Raw genomic sequence first — 22784 nt, forward strand, 5'->3', positions numbered from 1 at the left:
GAAGGCCCATGTCTACCTGATTGAAGTGTTTTTGTATACATGTGTGGATAGGTGAGTGCTAAGAGGCGCGCTATGGAAACGACCTGAAATGAATGTCTCTGAGCTTCTGGCTGAACAACTTGATTGTGCCCTGGATGACTTTCACCTTCAAATGACAGCATCTTTTGTTGCTACTGCTAATAATGGTTGTATAAACATTAAGACTAAGTGTACTGAATGTGTTTTGCCTAAAGAACATACCTGCACTGGGTTCTTTAGGAATTTGTGTGGGAAGGTGACATGAGGTTTGCCTTGCCTGTAGTTAGAGGCAAGACATTTGCTTGACATTTTGTATAGTATAAGGGTTTTGTGTGGTAATATCTTATTTTATCCTCATAAAAGCCCTTTGAAATGTCAACTATTACCCCATTTTGCAGATGAAGCGATTAAAGCATGGGGCGGGTAAACTCAGCCAATGTCACATATTTCCTAAGTGTTAGGACTGGGTTTGAATCCAGGTTTGTCTGAAAACAAGCCCATGTTCCTCGGCTGCTGTACTCCACTGTTTTGTGTAAAACTGTTTTAAAACTATCGGTATTTTGTTTTTTTGCTTCTTGATTAAGAAAAGTGCTATCATTTCCTGGAAAAACAAAAATCTTAGGATGTAGTTTGAACTTCATCTTATTTGATTATGCATATATTTGTATGTGTATATAATTACGTATGTGTGTGTATCATATAGTACAGGTCCTGGCACTGTAGAAAATCAATTTTATTATTATTTTTAATAAATATATGAAAGAGGAACAAGTGTAGATTTTTTTGTTTGTTCCCCCAAAGGAAGTAACTTCATTCTGATTATAAAAGTTATATATGCTCTTTTTCTCAACAACTGCAAAAAAGACAACACTCAAAGATGAACTAGAAAGTGAAAATTCCCATTACCTTCACCACTTACTCAAAGACAGCATTGTTATATTCGTTAGGGTTGTCTTATAAAAGAAAAAACTGACTATATAGACCACTTGTAGCTGGTCATAAAGGGCATGATTTATATTAGTTACAAATAGAGTACACTAGAGGTTTTAGGGACATCATAACTGACACTCATTGTCAGATGTTGTATAGAAACTTTCCAATCCTAGATGCTGGTTTTGCCCAATCTGGTTCTGTACTAGTTGTATTCTTTTTGCTAATGGGGAGAACCTACCTGTGTGTAGGTTCCTAATCCCCTAGGCTCTATTTCCTTGACCCTAGAACCTGTTCCCCTGCTTACATCATGGTTCTTACAGTGTGAGGAGTGGTGTCACAGCCAAAGCTAGAGTGTTTTCCTGACCTAGGAGAAGTCTCAGGACTCTAAGTCGTTGTTTTCATTCTGTGTCTTCTAAGCAAATCAGCCTACTACACTCTTCTCCCATCTTCTCTTCCCATTCTCTACTTCTTGTACCTTGTTGGTCTTCCTCCCTCTCAAAAGCATTTAGGGAGTTGGCCATGGGGAATCCTTGTCATCATGTCATTGTCAGCAATTCAACAGGAGCTTTATGAGGTAAGAATTTTAATCAGGACACAGGAAAGTTCTCAACCAACAGGATCCACATTTAGGATCAGTTGTCAGTGTTGTTAGGTAAATATCCATGAACTGTAGCCTGAGTGACAGCTGCACTGTTTGGCAAGGATGAACTTAAGAGATTTGGACCCAGAACAGCATGCTGCCACATCTCTGCTAGTGTTTGACAAGGTACATTCCCTGAGTGAGGCCATCTGCATCAATACCCTTCTTTCCAACTTTTCTTTAATATTAAATATTCAACTTTGCTTGCATTTGTTGTTCTCAGTAGTTTGGCTGATGTTGGGGTGTGGGGAAGGGAGGTTGGTGGTAAAGGTACCATTGGCAGATTCACAATTCATCCCACTCCTTCCTTTTAGCAGAGGCAGAATTTCTTTTTCTTTTATTTATCTTTATTGTTGAAAGTATTACATATGTCCCCCTTTTCCCCCAATTGGCCCCTTCTGGCCCTCTCCTGTCCCTCACCCAGGCCTCCACTACTCTATTGTCTGTGTCCATTGGTTATGCATATAAATTCTCTGGTTAATGTCTTCTACCTACCCCACCCCAGAATTTCTTAATAAAACCTTTTTATTTTGAAGTAAATTGTTCCAACCAGGCAGAAATGATAGATTATATTTTGCATTTAAATCTCAAACCAAGAAAGCAAGTCCAACTTTTTAGAATTGAGATTGGACATTATACTTCACAATTTCTGTTTTTCTTTCTTTCCTTCTCCGTCTTTCACTCCTTTCCAAAGCATCTACATGCTTTCTTCCTTACCTAAGCTAAGCTGTTCCAGGAGTTGACTGTAGATCAAAAGTTCACATACAGCATTTTAAAACCCAGAAGATAGAAACTGAGTTAATGGAAATACTTTGTTTGATTTTGTGTGCTTGGGTGGGAGAATAAATTTATCCCCATAGGAGAAAGTGCTATGAAATAGATGGGAACGTTAAAGACCTAAGATGTGATTTCTCTTAGCAAGTGTTCCTCAGTTGTCCTCCAGAATAGTGATCAAAGTATTAGACTTTGTGATTTATATTTTACAAAATGTTTAAACTACCTGCTATTCTTTCTTTATTTGCTAGTAACTTGTGACTTTTAAAGTTGGTTGTAAGTTGCATAGCACTAACTTATTTTGTGACAGAAAGGAAAGAAGGTAGCCAGGGCATCTGGACTGTGGAAGAAGAAAGGTGTAAGAGTTGGGTTTATACCCACAATCATGTGTTTACTTATAATCAAATGCTGGTGGGAAAATCAACCATTAAAAATTAAGTTCCTAAGATTTAGACCTGTTTCTTTGTGTATATATTGCCTTTCATGATGGTGTGTGTGTGTGTGTTGTGTGGTGGAGGGAGTGTTGTATATGGAATTATGGGGGAGCCAAATGTCATCTCAGTTTATCCTCACAGCAATGAAGTCGACCCCATGGGTCAGTCTTGGTCCAGGATCTCATAAACACCTACCACAGTACTGACTACTCGACTAACAAGTAATTTGTTGTAGCTTTATCCAAGTTTCTGTTGAACAGTGCATGGCTACATTTGCAAGGCATTATTTCTTTTAATTTCCCTTTAGCTGTTTTTAAAAAACAACCTGAAAGATATTAATGGTTGAGCCTAGACAATGACCTCAAGAAACAAAAATAATCCTTTCAAGAAGTAAGAACTAAATTTGTTTGCCAAATGTTGTAAAGGATGGATAAAGTATGAAAAAAAAAAAACACTAGACTGCACGAAGGGAGAGTTTTAAAATTTGTTTTAAAAACAAATGGTCACTGCTTTAGTATACTGCCCTCCTAACTATAAAAAAAAAATCACAGATTATGCCATGAGTTTCAAAACAACCAAGTAGTATTCAAATCATAAGACAAAAGCGAACAGCTGCTTTAATAGAAAACCTTAAACCAGGGGTGGGCAAACTTTTTGACTCGAGGGCCACAATGGGTTCTTAAACTGGACCGGAGGGCCGGAACAAAAGCATCGATGGAGTGTTTGTGTGAACTAATATAAATTCAAAGTAAGCATCATTACATAAAAGGGTACGGTCTTTTTTTTTTAGTTTCATTCATTTCAAATGGGCCGGATCCGGCCCCCGGGCTGTAGTTTGCCCATGGCTGCCTTAAACATTTCTCAAGGCTGCCCTAACCACATCAAGCTCTCCACAAAAGCTGCAGGAGCATCATGTTGAGGGGATGGAATTAAGGGCATCTTTCTGGGTTGGCAAGAACCAGATCAAAAGATAGCACCTCCCTCAGATACTTTTGCTTATCGACAAAAATGTATTTGCAAAATAATACAGATATCCCCACATTTAAATTTTTGAATAATCAAAAATATCTGCTTTCCAAGCAGAGCACAGACTCTCCTCTCCCATCATCTCATGGGAAGGCACTTTCCTCTAGGTTCCAGGTTATAACTTGATTCTGATCTTTCAGTTGCTCTCCTGGGTGTGACATGCAGAATAAAATACATGCTCCAACCTTGCTTTAATCTTTAAAAAAATTTTTTTATTGATTTCGGAGAGGAAGGGAGAGGGAGAGAGAGATAGGAATATCAATGATGAGAGAGAATCATTGATTGGCTGCCTCCTACATGCCCCCCACTAGGGATCGAGCCCGCAACCCAGGCATGTGCCCTTGATCGAATTCGAACCTGGGATCCTTTAGTCCGCAGGCCGACGCTCTATCTACTGAGCCAAACAGGCTAGGCCAGTGGTTCTCAACCTTCCTAATGCCGCGACCCTTTAATACAGTTCCTCATGTTGTGGTGACCCCAACCATAAAATTATTTTCGTTGCTACTTCATAACTGTAATTTTGCTACTGTTATGAATGGTAATGTAAATATCTGATATGCAGGATGTATTTTCATTGTTACAAATTGAACATAGTTAAAGCACAGTGATTAATCACAAAAACAATATGTAATTATATATGTGTTTTCCGATGGTCTTAGGCGACCCCTTTGAAAGGGTCGTTCGACCCCCAAAGGGGTCGCGACCCACGGGTTGAGAACCGCTGGGCTAGGCCCTAACAGCTAATCTTTATTGGGCTCTCCACACACTGAGCATTTATTTAGTTCAGTGATTCAATAAGATAAATATTCTAAAATTGCATAGTACTCCAGCTTAATTTATAGCTACTTTGAGGACTAAAATGGTTATCCATTATATTCAATATATTGTCTTAGTGAATTGTTTGAAGAAAATGTGTCATGGACTTTTTTAAAAAGAAATGTTTAAAATATAAAACAACTTATGGGGCGGGGGGGGGGGGGGTAGGATTGCCCTAGAGCAGTGGTTCTCAACCTTGGCTGCACATTAGAATCACCTGGGAATCTTTCTAAAATCCTGATTTCTGAGGCCCCAGAAATAATTTTGGGGCCTAGAGAATAATTTTTTCCAACTTTGTTCAGCCACTAACAGTTCTCCATTACAATCTTATATAGGTTTTCAGAATTCAACTAAATTTCTTTTTTTGGTAATAAAAAATTAAAGACAGTAAATTAATATTAAACACTGCTCATAGTTGTTTATGTATCTTTAGTAATGGGGCTAACAACTTCTAGAAAACCTTGCTTTTTTTTGTTCCAGAATATCAGGAATTTCTAGAATTCTCTAATATACTTGAAATTGTTAGCATCTTTTACATTTTTAATATGCATGTGCAATTTTCAAACATATTCTCATTTAATCTTCACAATGCTTCTTTGAGTTATGGTGATAAGGCAGACATCATTTAACTTGCTCAGATTCGCAAATTGAGTAAATGACCTAACCTGGACAGAATATAGGCCCTTGACTTTTGGGAAGACCCTTAATACTGAAGTATATTGACAGATGTATAATATTAAGAAATTGGAGAAAAGGCACCTGGGAATATACTAATGCACATATTGTGGTAAAAATTGTAGTTGTGGTTCCGCGTATCCTCGAATGTAGTAGTTTGGAAGAGATACAAAACATTTGTGCTGCTTGCAAGAATCCAGCCACAGTGCTTGCTGTTCACAGTTCCCTTTTGGAGTAAAGTCAGAGTGATAACACTGACAACAGTGAGCAGGAAAGGAATTGAATGTGCACCGCCACTAATGACGGGCTTGAGTGAGAATGTCTAACTTTGTATTGGTTTGAATCCTAAGAAATGGTTTATTTAATAATTTATTCATCCTTCCTTTGCTAGTTTCCCTCTAAAAATTTAAGATAGAGCTAACTGTACAAATTTCTCTGTTTTTTTTAACCCAAAACAACAAGTGTGTTTGTGTGCAACCAATGCATTTATAATGATATTCATAACTATCAAAAGTAGCTGTGAAGTTAATGTCTTTGGGGATTTATAAACATAGTACTTTTAATTCTTGGCTACACTATTGTTGATGTTTCCAAAGAAGGCATGAATTCAAACTACAGCATTAAAGTAAAAAGTTTAATACAAAGAAAATATTCCAGATGGTAAGATTTGCTAATCACTCAAGTGAGGATCCTTTTTATTCTGACTTTGTCTCTTCTCTCTGGAATATAGACTAGCCTAGCCCTGGGGATGAACTAAAAAAATAATGGAACCCAAAGGATTCGTAGTGGAATATACCCAGGTTATCTAAATCTGGTTTCAGGGCCAATTCCTCCCAGCATCCTCTGAGCCCAGGAATGATCTTGGCATGAAGCGCATTCTTCCAGGGTGGCTTAGGTCTTGACTAGAGACCTGACTTGGGCTGCAAGTCCTGGTGGGCAACACTAGTATAAATATGCTTCCTTCTGGTAGAGGGTCAGTGACAACAGAGGGGTGAGGGAGCACTTCTCAGGCTCCTTTCCTGTTCAGTTGATGCAGAGTTTTCAAACAGGTGAAAATGCTGCTCACAGTGTTTACATTGGGAAGGAAACTTGGAGTCTTAAAATAAGCATAGCACCATAGTGTTGTGAGAGCCTGTGGACAAATGGTGCTTGTGAAGTTAAGTATAGGCCTCAGATACAGACGGTCTTTGATAGTAGGGAGATGTAGTTTTAGGGTGGACACATATGGAAGACCTAATGCTATTTCACACTTAATAGTATAGTGTAAATGTAATTTTTAACTTTTATATGCACTGGGAAGCAAAAAGTTGTTGTGATTCACTTTATTGCAATATTTGCTTTATTATGGTGGTTTGGGTTGGCAAGTGAATTTTTCTAGCTATTGGACACGGGGACCAGCTCTTAAGAATTTTTGGGAGGTTGCCCCAAAACAATGTATACTAACTAATCACAAATCATTGTTTCATTAGGCTCCTTAGCCAGAAGTACAAACCAGGATAAACTGGTTTCAAGATTCTGTACAACTAAGAAAACTACATTGCCAATAATATGTAATTCAGAGTGTTGTATTTTCATTGAAATTTGTTGTTCTTTTTGTAATCTGGATTTATTATATCTGAGTCCCAAAACAGAAAAACACACACATAAACCTAGAATTTGTACTTTTAAATTCTATTTACTAAGAGTAACAGTTCTTGGTAAATAGATTATGAGTTTGGTAGATTCATTTTCCCCAGGTTTTCCAGACAGCAAACATATTTAGGATAAAAAACAATTCTAGCTCTAACCGGTTTGGCTTAATGGATAGAGCGTCGGCCTGCGGACTCAAGGGTCCCAGGTTCGATTCTGGTCAAGGGCATGTACCTAGGTTGCAGGCACATACCCAGTAGGCAGTGTGCAGGAGGCAGCTGGTCGATGTTTCTCTCTCATCAGTGTTTCTAACTCTCTATCCCTCCCCCTTCCTCTCTGTAAGAAATCAATAAAATATATTTTAAAAAAAAAAACCACAATTCTAGATAGTACATCCTATAGTAGGATATTATTCTAAAAATTTTAATCTAAGTTTCAGTATTCTTGCCTTTGAATTTATATTCATGAGAGCTTTTCGTTGACTCATACAGTATATATTTTTGATTTCAGAGAGGAAGGGAGAGGGAGAGAGATAGAAACATCAATGATGAGAGATAATCATTGATTGGCTGCCTCCTGCACACACCCCTACTGAGGATTGAGCTCACAACCCAGGCATGTACCCTGACTGGGAATCAAACTATGGCCTTCTGGTTCATAGGTCGATGTTCAAACACTGAGCCACACAGACTAGGTGACATTAGCAACTTTTATGGAGGTTGTAGAAGGAAAGTGATTAAGATAAGTGACTCATGACCTGGAAGAAGGAAAGATGCTTGTATCTAAGGTTTCAACCTCACCTGGTTTGTTTCTGGGTTTTGTCTTTTAGGGTTCCTGATTTCTGATAGATAGTGTAAAAAGCACATGGCAATAAATGGTAGAGGAAAGACTTCCAGTTTCACATTCTGAAAATTAAAGGATTTGCCCTTCCTTTCATGAAATGGTACCTTTCTTTGAAATGGGATTTTCCTGTGGAACACAGCAAGGGAAGTCACTGTTATTTTTAATTATGACCTTCTGAGAAGCAAAAGCTTGAGATAGTTTTAATATCATGAAGAGAATTTTTGGTTCTATCCTTTAGGATTTTTTCTTAAATTCTATACATATGAGGTTACTGGCTAATTTGTGACTCTGAAATATTTTGGCTTTTGACTAAGCTGAGAGCTCATTAAAGATCAAACTGTGGAGCATTGTCTGTTTTCTCTCTGGCAGGACTAGTTTTCTCTCTGCCCCTCCTGTGCCATGTGTTTGTTTTCTAATACTACAGTCATTCACTTGTAACTCATCTCTTTACCAATATGTTCTTGAAATCCCCTGCTTCTTGGGGCTTGTTCTTTGTGAAGTAAAGGGTGGTGTGTAACTAGTGTGTGAGAAGAAATGAGAAAGAGTATCAAACGTATCATCTAGAACAGTGATGGCAAACCTTTTGAGCTTGGCGTGTCAGCATTTTGAAAAACCCTAACTTAACTCTGGTGCCGTGTCACATATAGAAATTTTTTTATATTTGCAACCATAGTAAAACAAAGATTTATATTTTTGATATTCATTTTATATATTTAAATGCCATTTAACAAAAGAAAAATCAACCAAAAAAAAATGAGTTCGCGTGTCAGAGGTGTCATAGATTCGCCATCACTGATCTATACTAATAAAAGCCTAATATGCTAATTAGACTGGAAGTACTTCCAGACGAAGCCGGGGCTGCGAGGGCCAACCCCCTTGCATGAATTTCGTGCATTGGGCCTCTAGTTGTAATAATAATTGCCATTTTGAATATAATCTGTCATCAGTAAGTTGGTGTATCTCCTTTTTGGACATACATATATTCTTGCATAGGTCACCCAAAAAGTTAATAGAACACACTAGTTAAATGATCAAATTTTTAAATTTAATATCTTCTTAAGAGGAGAAAACAATTTTTGTGTAAAAGAAGGATTTCAGCTCAGTTAGGAGGACATAAAACAAGCCTGAGGAAGGCTAGCTGCCTGTTAAGCAGGAAGCTTGTGAGGAATGATGTTTATTCAAGTTGTAATCATTCATGATGGCTTAAAAATTCCTGTTTATATACCCCTTTACTGTCTATCAGTAAATAACCAACCTTTATTTCCTCAGCTTTGTTCCAGGTGATGGGCACTTTCCATGTATATTATGCCTGTCAGTCCCTAGCAATCCCTTGTAACACTTATTTCTGGTTTACAGATGTCAAGACTCAGGCTGAGTGAGAACAGGTGATTTACTCAGAGTGACTCTGAAATCAGCCTGACCTTGGCTTCCACCTTCCTATGCCCCTCCCCCAGACAAAAAGTTTCATGGCACTTAAGAGTGTTTACATTTGTCTTCTTGGTATTTACGTAGTGCATAATCTCCCACATGGTTGGTTGTTTTTATTTTAAGTAGAAGCTACTGTAATGTAGTCGTATTTTCCTTCCTTTTGGAATGATCTGAGTCAGAGAGAAAGCTTTTTAGGGTAAGTGTGTATCTTTACCTGTTTGAGAATCTATAGCTAAGAATTGGTTTGGTAGGGGGAGGGACATTGCATGTTCTTTTTAAAAATATATATATTTTATTGATTTTTTTACAGAAAGGAAGGGAGGGGGATAGAGAGTTAGAAACATTCATGAGAGAGAAACATCGATCAGCTGCCTCTTGCACACCTCCTACTGGGGATGTGCCCTCAACCAAAGTACATGCCCTTGCCCGGAATCGAACCTGGGACCTTTCAGTCCTCAGGCTGACTCTCTATCCACTGAGCCAAACCGGTTAGGGTGACATTGCATGTTCTTAATTCTTGTTTTATATTCTTCTAGGAAGAAAGCCCCATTCAGTTCTGCTTTTTTTGTAAATGAGCACACATAAGCTTTTCATCTGCATTTTCATCTTCCTGAATTCTGTCTTTCCTAATATAAAATGAGGGTGTTAGGCCAGATGACCTCCAGCTTGAAAGTGTTATGAGGCTGCAAGACCTCTGTCTACAGCCCTGGGATTACTGGAGGAGCCTGAATCCTCAGTATTAGTAGGGTGTGTGACCAGCCTTTGGGATCATTAATGTTTAGGCAAGAAGGACAGGTTTCTGGGAAATGAAATCAACCTTAAGAAAGGAAAGCTGAATGTCAGACCTAATGTGTAAGCTTGTAGGTTAGCTATTTACAGCAGATCTTAGAACACTTTTTAAAGTTGAATTTATATGTTGTCTATTGATAATGTACGTACATTGACATCACTTGTAAAAACTATTGGCAAAATGTGACCTTTTCTTCGTTTGCAAGCAAAATGGATTATTTTGCAAAGTTGTTTTATTAGCAACTCTAATGGGAACTGTTGAGTAGAGATTATTCCTACTTTCTCCTTAGTTTGTTTTCACTTGTAGAAGTTCAGGAAGAGATGGTGTGAAAGAGAGGAAGCAGGAGGAGGGAGTAAAGTTCATACCAGGAGTACACAAAACAATCACACACACTGACAAAGTTCACAGAAATTAGATAAAATGTTTATGGAAAAATCTAGTTTAGCTAGCATTTTGAAAGAATTTCTAGAACTCCAAATTCATTTAGTATGTATCCCAGTGTCTTGGAAATTCTTTTGTTTGGCTTGATGAGTGTTGTTCATACCTACCCCCTCTCAGGGTCATGGGCAGCTCTAGGCTGTGGTGGACTCTGAGGACCTTTCCATTTTCTTTGTGGGTTCCCACAACCTCTTTATACAAACTTTCCCCAGGGCTATGTGCATATCGGAAATTCACACTTCAGCTGCTGCCCACAAAGAGTAACCACTAGAATTAAAAGCAAGTTATGTTTTTAAAATTTATTACCCATAGTGGCAGAAAACAAGTTTTGTAAACTAGTATTTGTAAACAGAATTATTTCCACTCCCATAAGATGCACACATGTAACCCCAGTCTTCTTAACCAAAGTCTTAAAACCTTGGTCTGAGTTGTAGCTGGGCAGTTCATTTTTTGACCCTCAGTTTTCCCTTTCCTGAAACTGGGCCAATAATACCTGCTTTATATGGTACCCCTCAAGGATGGAAAGAGATGGTGTGTTGAAAGCAGTTTGTAAACTCTATAAGGTAATACAGATATAAAGTATGAAGACCCGGGTTTCATAAGCAGGATGTGTTCAGGGTCAGTGCTGGTATTGTTTTAGTTTGGTTGAACACAGAAACCAGAGAAGTCTTAGTACTGCTAAGGAGAAAGAAAAGTGGAGCACAGCAGTGATGGGAAGACCCATGGCTGAGAGGTGGTGGTCTCCACATACAGTGATGGGCAGGCTAGATGGATCCCTAGCTGCAGCTCAGGTCAAAAGATACGATTCAGGGTCAGCATCCACGGAAGCCCTGGGTAATAAGTGTCAGGGCAGGGGAGGAGAGGAGAGGTGCAAACCTAGGGTCGGACCAGAACATTTCTACAACCCAGGACTGGGGCACCAAAACGTTTGCTAGACTTGACTCTAGGACTAGTTCTGTCCCCTTGGTTTTCTTTGTTGGAGTGTCTAGTCTACTGGAAGTCTCTTCTAATAAGCCTAGTGGTCTTAAATGTGCTTGTAAAAATTGTATACCCTTTTGATACTACATTTATTCATTTATACTATAGCAGTATATCGTGTATATTATATAACACATTTGCAAATATAAATTTTTAAAAATGAGATAAAAAACAAGTAAATGAAAGGTATAAAGATTTCTGCTTAACACCTTAATGGCTGGCTGATTATTGCTTTAGATAGTGGTGGTGCTAAGAGGATGGGGGTCGGGGAAGGGGCAGTTCCTATCCTGTTTCCTCAGGGTCTCTAGGGGCCATATTCTTTAGCCAGGCAGGTGGTGGGCCAGCAGAGCTCAGTTGTAACCATTCTCCACAGAGATGCCAGATGTTCAAGTAGCCCTGCTCTGATACCAGCCACTTCCTTGTCACACACTGGCTGCATTCAGAGAGCCCACAGCTGTATGTGATGCTCACACACAAGACTAGGCAGCAATACTTTAAAAAGAATTCTGATGACACTGACCAGCAAATGTGTGTACAGATGAGCTTTAGTATCTGAAGTACTACATTAACATCCGAGACACTATCTAGTGAATATCTTAACTCTTAGCTGCAAACTGGTCTATTTTTCTAGTAACTAACATGTAAAAGCCTCATGTTAGTAGAAACAGTGCAAGATATTAAAGAAATGAGACTGATGTTTATAATCTAGATAAGTCTCTAAAATGTAGACATGTTATTTTATAGATGCCATCAGCTAATTTTGATTGAGGTAAGCACTTAACATGTGTTATCTCATTTAATCTTCACAATAGCCCTGTAAATGTAGGAACTGTTAATCCATTCAACAGATACTTGAGTGCCTTCTTGGTGATGGAGCTGTGAGGATACAGTGTAACATGAAGACAGACCCTGAGCTCATGCAGCTTACAGTATAGTGGGGAGCCAGACATGCCCCCAAGGGACCAGGCATAGCAGAATCATGATTATGGTGAGTAAACAAGGTCCTGTGTTAGAGAGTTGCATGATGGATGGGGTTATCAGGAAATGCTTCTGGAAAGAAGGGATGCTTGGGCTGAGACCTAAGGTGGTAGGGGTGGGCATAGGTGGGGGGTGACCTCTGATGGGAAAAAGTCGATGCTCCTGAACAGTCCTTTTTGTGCATCGATTTCTGTCCTTAGTGTGCATTTAGGTGGACTTCTTTCGCTAGGTAGATCATAAAACCTAGAGGGCAGAATCTGTGTCTAATTCTTTCTTTTGTCCTTTGCTGCACGCAGCAGAAAATAGGTCCCAGTACATGTTAACTGGTATGAATTGGTACATGGATGGATGGATAAAAGGTTTGTTAGACTACACTTCCTTGTAATGTTTTGGGGCTGTAAATAAACAATAACTACTGACTGTATCTTGTGTGTAGGGCATATTAGGGGATTTGAGATTAGGAAATACAAATAAACTTTAGCCCTGTGCCCTTTAAGGAACTTGGAATCCAGTCTGTAGAGCACATAAAACCAAACACCTGAGACTTAGAAATAGCCAGCAGAGCAGGTTGAACAAGCAAGTGCGTATCTTGTCCACGATACCCCTTCACCACATAATCCATGGAGTTTATTGTGTCAGGCTTCCCAGGAAGAATGTAGTGCACTGTTTGGAGGGCCAGGTATGCAGATGGCAGGGTAGAGTCAGGGAGCAGTTTGCAGAGGGAGATACGTTCAGAGAAAAGAAAGCTCTGCATTATCAGAAACCTGTGGCGGCAGAGAAATACAGCTAGTGGAGAGGAAATATGCTGACTTGCCTTTTTCTTCAATGGTTTTATGCAGAAACTCAGGATTTGGGTAAGTGGTTTGCAGTGCATGAGTTTTTTGTCCTCACACCCTGCCTTTTTCCTTATAAAATAGTTGTCATAGTTCAAGAATTGACTATCTCAGAGCACTGACAGTGCATGTGGTTCTGCTTCATGGCTCCATGGATGAACTACACTTTCCTCTGGCCTTGATCATGTCCGGCAGAGACTTGCAGACATAACATCATTAAATAGCAACACAGTTTTTACAAGATTTACCTATTCAACACCCCCAACCTTATCCCCCTGGAAATCATAGCTTCTTTAATGTCCTGCTGGCTATGTGAAAAACAGGAATTTATGTAACAAGCCCTGCACAGAAAACCTTTTCCTGTTCGGAAAATTTTTTTTTAATTGTTGGCAAAGTTAGGAGACAGCTCCGTTACTCAAAGAGCGACCTCAAATGTCCTCTTAGAAAAATATGTAGCATAATGTTTTGATAAGTAAGGGATTGCTGTGGGACCTTTTTTGTAAGTCTAATTAGTGAGTTAATGTATGTCCCATCTGAATTAGTGAATGCTTCCTGAAAATTTTTTTAAGATTTCATCATCATGTATTCTGCAGTCCTATTAAAAAAAAAAAAGGCCCCCCAATTGCAGTTGCAAATAATCTGATCTAATTATAAATGTTGTGGAGCTGCAGGGCTATCCCCCTCCCCACTTCCTCACTTTCCTTGCCAGTCAGCGAAGACAGCCAGGAAGTTACTATTTAGGAAGATCTTCCCCCTTAATCATTAACCAAATGTGACAAGCTTCCTTTTCTTTAGAGATTTCTTCATTGTAGCTTATGTATGTGACTGTTATGTAGAACAAGATAGCCATGATGGAATATTATGCAAATGTCCAGACTTTGACAATATAGAACATGCCACAGGGTCAGAGTACTTGACTCCATTCTGGTCTACACCAGGGACAGGCTTGCTTCTTTAAGGAGGAATTTGGAACTTGGTTTGCTGATGTTGGTTGGCCCAGCAGATGAGGCTGTGGCTGTGGGAGCGTGTGTGTATGTGTAAGACCTTCCCATAAGGAGTGTCATGGGAGTGAAATAGGAAACATAGTTCTTGGGAAACATAGTACTTGGCCTCTTTTAGAAAGTATTGAGTTTGGGGACAGATCCATAGGTGGAAAGGAAGAGGAAAGTCTTGGGAACAAAGAATGCTCCCTGTCATTCACTTGACACACCTGCCCACCTTCCAGGCTGAAGACCCTGTTCAGGGCCATTTCTGACCCACACTCTCTGTGTGCCCTGGCAGAAGGGCTTGTCACATAGCTTCTGTGTTGCAGCCCTTGGGTGGAATGTAGTACAGAGGGTCAGAGGGCATTCTGAAATGTGGATTTCTCAGCCCCGACTGTTTGGCCTCACTCTGACTTTTAAAAAAATATATATATATATTTTTTATTGATTTCATAGATGAAGGGAGAGGGAGAGAAAGGGAGAAATATCAATGATGAGGGAGAATCATTGTTTGGCTGCCTCCTGCACACCCGCTACTGGGGATCGAGCCTACAACTTGGGCATATGCCCTTGACTGGAATCAAACCTGGGACCTTTCAGTCTGCAGGCCAACGCTCTATCCATTGAGCCAAACCGGCTAAGGCCTCACTCAGACTTTTAAATCTCCTTTAAGAAAGTGAAAAAAATTTTCCTCATTTTGTTTTCTACCTTCAATGAGAAAAAAAGTTGAGCTTATGGTTTGTGTTGGAGCTCCAGCCTTGTCCTGCCTTCGTTCTGGTGCATTGATTGGCATGTCGATGGCATGAGGATGTGGGCATTGTGGCTGCATCCTGGGGTGACCACAAATCCAGCCAGGGTCTTTTCATGGTCAAGGAAAGCGGTGATGGGTCCAGGGAGCTCAATCAGCTGGGCCATGTGCTCAGCCCTGTTCCCAAAGTTCTAGGATACTTGGGAGAATCTTGTTCCTGGACTTGGGATTGGGGTCTTGATGAGCAGGTAGGGAGAGTTTACTTTGTGCCCTGTCCTGTGCTGGGAACAAAAAGATGTAAGTCTAAGTCCTCTGGTGGAGGAGCCCACTTTTCCTTTTCCATATGTCCCAGGAGCTCTCTGGATGCTGGCACATATGGAAAAGGAAGAGTGGGCCCAGTAGGGGAGTCAAATTGGAGCTTCCTTGTTTGCAGCCCGGCTTTGCTGCTTTTACTGTAACTTAAGACTGTCTCCAGCTCCCTTCACTGTGTGTTTGGAGTTGTGGATTTATGTTTGTAATACCTCCTACTCACACCCTAGTGAATAAGAGGAAGGAAATAGAGCTTAGCCTGGTGAAAACTTGTGTCCTCAAAGATGGGATCTAATACATTCTCCTTGGTGACTATTACTGTGTACCAGACACCACTGAGCATTTTATATACCACTAGGGGCCCAGTGCATGAATTTGTGCACCTTGAAAGGAACAGTGGGTTTTGAGGCTGCGGTGGGCACAGGGGCAGGTCTCGGCCCATCCTCCACGCCCCCGCCTGGCCCCTACCACCGTGTCCCCAGTCCCCTGTCTGCCAGCAGCTCCAGAGCTGGCAGCAGGTGCGAGCAGCCACTGTTCACACCTGCACTTATTGATGGTGTCGAGCTAGTGATTGGGACCTGCAGCAGGTGCGAGTGGAGCCAGCGCCGGCAACAGGAGCGAGCGCCTGGCGGGACCACTGCGCGTAGGAGCAAAGAATTTTCATTAACCACCAGAGGCTCGCCCCAATGACAGCAACGGCGCCCCGCCTTGGTCTGGTGCCCCCGCTCACCTGCTCCACCATCCTGCTGCAGCCGATGCCCACCATGTTCTGTGCGCACCCTCTGGTGGTCAGCACACATCATAGTGACGGGTTGTTCGGTTGCTCCATCATTCGATCTATTTGCATATTTATTAGGGTTTTATAGAGAGAGAGAAGGTCCAAGGGATTTCATGCGGTTATGTAGCCAGTAAGTAGCAGAGCCACGTAAATGTTGAAAAAAGGCTGATTTCTCTCTACAAATTGTCCTAGGAGTACAGGTGGCACAGTTCAGTCATGGAGCTGTACCTAGCAGGTTGAAATCTCAAGCTGTTTGTACTCTCCATGCCTTCCTCCTTTCCCAGGTTGTCTTTTTGGATAGAGCATAACTTCTGATGCAGTGTCCTTGGATTAGTTGATGCATACTACTGGTTATTTTGGGGAGAAGGGGGTGGCAAATAACACCCGAGTTTAAATTTTTCTTCAGGGGATGGAGGGCAGCTCAGCTTTCTAAAATTTAAAAAAAAGTGACCATTTTTTTTCTTATATTCACCTGTATTTGCCTAATGGATATTTCGGGCTTAAATCAATCTAAGTCTTAGAGTTTTCAGGGTTTTAATTCTTGACTAAGAATATATGCTGCTTCATTTATTTCTTTTCCATAATCATGTAGGCCCAGTAATGCAAAACTTCTCACTTTAAGTAAATGACATATGTGCAACCTTATGGAATTGGCAGTAGTTTTAGGAATAATAGAGTGGAAAGAGTTTTTATAGCACTTTGTTAGGAAGTACTATTTGCATACCACTGATTATAAACAAAATGTAAGTGGTTTTAAAACCAGTTTCGGTAATTCCCCTATAAAATATACTTATATAAAAGAAGGTATTTATAATAATGAGCATTTAATTTTGTTCCCTCATTAAGATACAGATTTTATTTTTAAGATAAGATAATATTTTTCTCCTACAGTTTGAGCTCTTTTATAGTGGGGTTCAGAACCACTCTGACCGTATGAATTGAAATCTGTACTTCCATGTGTTTGGAGAAGTACTGTATTTCTAACATGATGTTTTTGCTTTACAGAATTCAATTCGTCATAATCTGTCCCTGCACAGCAAGTTCATCCGTGTGCAAAATGAAGGAACTGGAAAAAGTTCTTGGTGGATGCTCAACCCAGAAGGAGGCAAGAGTGGAAAATCCCCCAGGAGAAGAGCTGCATCCATGGACAACAACAGTAAATTTTCCAAGAGCCGCGGCCGAGCCGCCAAGAAAAAAGCATCCCTCCAGTCTGGTCCAGAGGGTGCCGGGGACAGCCCAGGGTCTCAATTCTCCAAGTGGCCTGCCAGCCCTGGCTCTCACAGCAATGACGACTTTGATAACTGGAACACATTTCGCCCTCGAACTAGCTCAAATGCTAGTACTATTAGTGGGAGACTTTCTCCCATTATGACCGAACAGGATGATCTTGGAGATGGCGATGTGCATTCAATGGTGTACCCACCCTCCGCTGCAAAGATGGCTTCTACTCTGCCCAGTCTGTCAGAGATAAGCAATCCCGAAAACATGGAAAACCTTTTGGATAATCTCAACCTCCTGTCATCACCACCGTCATTAACTGTTTCAACCCAATCTTCACCTGGTGCCATGATGCAACAGACACCATGCTACTCCTTTGCACCGCCAAACACCAGCTTGAATTCACCCAGTCCAAATTACCAAAAATATACCTATGGCCAATCCAGCATGAGCCCCTTGCCCCAGATGTCAATGCAAACACTTCAGGACAATAAATCGAGCTATGGAGGTATGAATCAGTATAATTGTGCACCAGGACTCTTGAAGGAGTTACTTACTTCTGATTCTCCTCCCCATAATGACATTATGGCGCCAGTTGATCCTGGGGTGGCTCAACCTAACAGTAGGGTCCTGGGCCAGAATGTGTTGATGGGCCCTAATCCGGTCATGCCAAGCTATGGCAGCCAGGCATCTCATAACAAAATGATGAATCCCAGCTCCCATTCCCACCCTGGACATGCTCAGCCAACATCTGTAGTTAATGGGCGTGCCTTGCCCCACACAGTAAACACCATGCCCCACACCTCGGGCATGAACCGCCTGGCCCCAGTGAAGACAGCTTTACAAGTGCCTCTCCCTCACCCCATGCAGATGAACGCCCTTGGGGGCTATTCTTCCATGAGCAGCTGCAACGGCTATGGCAGGATGGGCATTCTCCACCAGGAGAAGCTCCCGAGTGACTTGGACGGCATGTTTATTGAGCGCTTGGACTGTGACATGGAATCCATCATTCGGAACGACCTCATGGATGGAGATACTTTGGATTTTAATTTTGACAATGTGTTGCCCAACCAAAGCTTCCCACATAGTGTCAAGACGACAACACATAGCTGGGTGTCAGGCTAGGAGTGAGTTATTGAGCAGGTAAGATTACCCCACTATCAAAAGACTTGCAAACAGAACTTAAAAGAGAGGAATACTATAACTTGCCATCTATCTTCCATGGTTAAGACTTTCTAAAGGTCAACTAGCTACCTCTTGCAAAGAGGTATCTTATTATTCATTCTTCACCCTTTTTATAGCTTATAAATTTTCCTTTTGAGTTTAAATACAGAACCTTCCTGTAACTGCTGTAAAGATTTTAACAGTTAGATGGCTGCATCGTTTTAGTAGCTCTTCAATAAATGAATACATTTAATAAAAATCAAATGCTGAAGGGCTTTTTAAGTGGAATTTCCCCCATTGAATGATTTCAGAGCTGTTTGAGAAAGCTCTAGCTATTTCCCCTTCCCCCAGTATGTCTGTCACTCCAACATGTTAAGTTGCATTGATTTTAATTTGGATATTTTTTATTTTGTGTGTGTTTGTTTTTTCCTTAGGCTACACTTAAAAGTACTTCAGATTGTCTGACAGCAAGAACTAAGAAGTCCAAAGATGTCCTTCATCCCGTCTTCTCATTTTCTTGATTAAAAAAAAAACACACACACCAAAAACCTTTTTTTATTTTATTTTTCTTTCGTCAGACTTGGCAGCAAAGACACTTTTCCTGTACAGGATGTTTGCCCAACGTTTGCAGGTTATGTGCTGCTGTAGATAAGGACTGTGCCATTGGAAATTTCATTACAATCAAGTGCCAAACTCACTACACCATATAACTGCAGAAAAGACTTTCGGATCCTGGTGTGCTTTCAAGTTTTGTATATAAGCAGTAGCTATAGAATTGTATTTGTGTGTGTTTTGTTTTTTTAAGTATATCCATTTGGTCCAAGGAAAGTTTATACTCTTTTTGTAATCTGTGATGGTCTCCTGTCCTTGATAAGTTAAACTTTTGTTTGTACTACCTGTGTTCTGCTGGACTGATGAATCACAGAGAATCAAACTCTCCATTCTGCACCTTCATTGAACAGCTTTGAACCTGTTCATTTTGCCACATAATTCCATGAGAACCAGTAATCTGTCATCAATCTGCTGAATTAATGGACTTGTCAAACTCTTTTGAAAAAAAAAAAAAAAAAGAGTAAACACCAGCCTTGTACAGGTTTTTTCTATTTTTTTTTTTTTTTGGTTTATTTTGTTATTTGCAAATTTGTACAAACATATAAATGGTTCTAATTTCCAGATAAATGATTTTTGATGTTATTGTTGGGACTTGAGATCATTTTTGGAATAGATATTGAACTGTAATGTTTTCTTAAACCTAGAGTCTACTTTATTACAGTATACTTGTAAATTTGTAGAATTCCAGATATTTGAGACAGCATCAATAATTTTCATTTTGTATTCTAACTGGATTAGTACTAATTTTGTACGTGCTTAACTGGTTTGTACACTTTGGGATGCTGCTTGGTGATATTTCTGACTAATCTTCAAATCATTGTAATTAGTACTTGCATACTCAATGTTTCTGGCCCTATTTTGGCAGGAGAGTGATGCACAGTTTAAGGACATTTTACGTTTCATGTTTAGGAGAACTTGATATGTTTTTGTGTATGTATTTTAAAGAAATTACATCTGCTATTACTCTGTGAACTAAGCATACTGCATAGCATTGAGTCTTCTAATAGATACCTGTCTGCCTATCGTGGCAGTTACTCCTAGACCTTGTAATGTTTGTAGGTCAGAAAGGGAGATCTGCATCTAACACAGTACTCCTTTCTCAAACTGGGGCTTTTAACCTACAGCCATTTTAAGCTGAGCTTCAACAAATGTTTCCCCTCATAATTCTGTGCTTCTGTGTTGGTCTAGGAGGTGGAGGTTGGTTTATAGTTCTGCCTTGAAGGGGTATGGTAACACTTCATGATTCTTTCCCTTTGTCTTGCAGATTACATAGCACACTATGGAGAGAGTAAGTCAAAGTAGGGGATTTTGAAATGTGACTTCAGTGACTTGTAGAATGCTTTGTGTTCGTGAGTACAGATGGCTACCAAATGGAAAAGAACCTGTTTAAAAACTGGGGCAATTAATTTGAAAATCAGCAAACCAGATATAAGTTTTATATTTGAATTCTTTTAAAAGGCCTTTGCATAAGATAAGGATTTCTTTAGCCTTTAGCAACCTAAACTTTAATTCTGATCATTAGATTTTAATATTTTCCAATTACCTATAACTGACAGACCAAGTCAATTGGCTTTGTGTCTCACTTACAGTGTTGGTATTTTCAAGACATGTGGATGCCTGAAGTCAGCAAAATAAAATGAACAGCTGAACAAAAATGTTCCTCTTGCCTGCTGGAGAAGGTTCTGATTTCTGTGTACTTAGCCCAGATCACATTTGCTTTGTCTTATCTGTGATTCGCATCTCTGTTGGCTTGGTTTTTCATACACGTTTAACAAGAATATAAGTGTCCCTGATAGATTTCCTATAGGAGGCCAGCTCTGTGATAAGCTTCCCACTGTAACTTCTATTTTGGAAATTCATTAAACAACCACCTCTCTAACCATCTTCATTGTTGGACACTCCAAAATATGTCTGGTTTTAGATATCCTAGTTCCTCTCAGTACTGCCTCCTGCATATGGAACAGAACTTGTTGGTGCAGAGTACTTGTGTTTCTGTTACCACTGCTACCACTTCTCCTCCCATGACATTACACAGGAGCCTCAATGACAGTGACTGCTAACATCACTATTAGCATCTTATTGCTTCACAGTGTGACTTTAAAAAAGATGTTTCTCCCTCCCATGTCTGTGTAAATATCTTTTTTTTTCTTTCAAATTTTTCTTTATGTTGGAATTCTGACATGAATCCTGGGTAGCTAGCTCTCTGGGGTACAATGAACTCCAGTGAAAGGCACCTCGTCTATTTTGAAAACATTATGTGACCTCTGGTGATTCTTTTTCTGTACGAATACTGACATTCTAGAGTAATTAGTCTATCAGTTACTGTACATGATTGCTTTGTGAAATGTGCAAATGATATCACCTATGCAGCCTTGTTTGATTTATTTTCCTTGGTTTGTACTGTTATTAAAAGCATATTGTATTATAGAGCTATTCAGATAATTTTAAATATAAAGTATTGTTTCTGTAATATAGGCGTATGGAATATATTTAGGTAATAGATACATTACATGGAAAGTTCGCTTTGACAAACTGACAGTCTAAATTAATTAGCAAATGTTCTATCCCAGCAAGCAGTGAATCAACGGGACATCCCAAGAAGAGAAGATACTTGAAATGGAAACAGTTCTCCAAAGGTATACATTTAGACTTGCTCAGCTACTGGATATATGCTACCTAGCCCCACGAAATTTTTACGGTCAGCTCTTAAGAGTTCTTAATTTATAACTGACTTTTAAATGAGAAGTTTCTCTTTTGATTTTAGTTTGGGAGTAATCATTCAGTAGAAAAACACAATGTGGTTTATGCAAACAAAGCTGCTGGGTGTGACTCTTGGCCTCCTCCTCGAGGGTGGTGCCCAGCCTGGCAGTGTGGCCATGTGAGTCCTGTCAGGATGTAGTCATGCTCTCCTGAATTTTGCTACTTGAGTTTAGTAACAGTGCAGATTCCATGTTCCTGTTCCAATATTCTGAGAAGTGCCTGATGATGCTGATATACTTACAGACACAAGAACAATCTTTGCTATTATTGTATAAAGCCATAAATGTACATACATTGTGTTTAAATGGTTTGGTGTCTTTCTTTCCTAATTGTGCAGAATAAGCTCTTTATTGGGATTAAAAGTGTTTTGCTATCATTTGAGTTAAATCTTTTAAGCCACAGTGCCATGGTTTATTCAAATCTGGTATTTCCTTTGGAGGGCGGGGGAACAGTCTCTGATCAGACAATAGCCCCCTAGAGTTAAGAATAAGTAAAACCCTGATAATAACCCTAGAGTGTAGGTACTTCATCCTTGGAAAGTCTGAAACCACTACCTGGTACCATAATTACTGGGCAGTTAAGCCTCATGTCAGAACAGACCGTGGTGAGATAAAAGCACATAAAGGGCAAGTCAGGAGGGTCCTGGCTGGGAGGTCACTGAGCAGGCACTGGGTGGTGTGGAAAGGAATGGCTTTCCAGGGCCACATGTGCTCATATCACCACCACACACCTTTCTGAAGGAGGAGCGTTGCTTTTAAGTGGCTGCTAATGGGAGGTTTTATATATTTGCTGTTTTCACAAAATGGCCTGAGCAATGAGCTAGGATTAGATAAATGATGATTAAAGTGCTTTTTTAAACCAGGACGAAGACCAGTCTCCTAACTTCTCTCACCATGCAAGTACATGTCCAAATGAATTGGAGTAGCAACAAGGAAATAGGTTATTCTCGTGTTTATCTGTTTAGACACCAGAAGATCAG

At 40.0% G+C, this 22784-nt stretch overlaps 1 protein-coding gene across 2 annotated transcripts in view; it reads left to right on the plus strand.

The window, feature by feature from the left end:
- FOXO1 (forkhead box O1) overlaps window positions 1-22181 on the plus strand; it is a 112425-nt gene extending 90244 nt beyond the window's left edge. Inside the window, exons 2-3 of one of the 2 annotated variants that reach the window (XR_004965808.1) lie at window positions 17057-18536; window positions 18868-22181. Coding sequence is in view for 1 of the 2 variants with exons in the window: in XM_036297575.1 (XP_036153468.1) it covers window positions 17057-18394 (1338 nt within the window). In the remaining variant the exon portion in view is untranslated. The remainder of the gene's footprint in view (window positions 1-17056; window positions 18537-18867) is intronic. The other variant, XM_036297575.1, reaches the window with a different exon arrangement.
- Window positions 22182-22784: the final 603 nt, after the last annotated feature.

Source organism: Myotis myotis, unplaced genomic scaffold, assembly GCF_014108235.1.
Source record: "Myotis myotis isolate mMyoMyo1 unplaced genomic scaffold, mMyoMyo1.p scaffold_m19_p_3, whole genome shotgun sequence".
In the NCBI taxonomy this organism is placed as follows: domain Eukaryota; kingdom Metazoa; phylum Chordata; class Mammalia; order Chiroptera; family Vespertilionidae; genus Myotis; species Myotis myotis.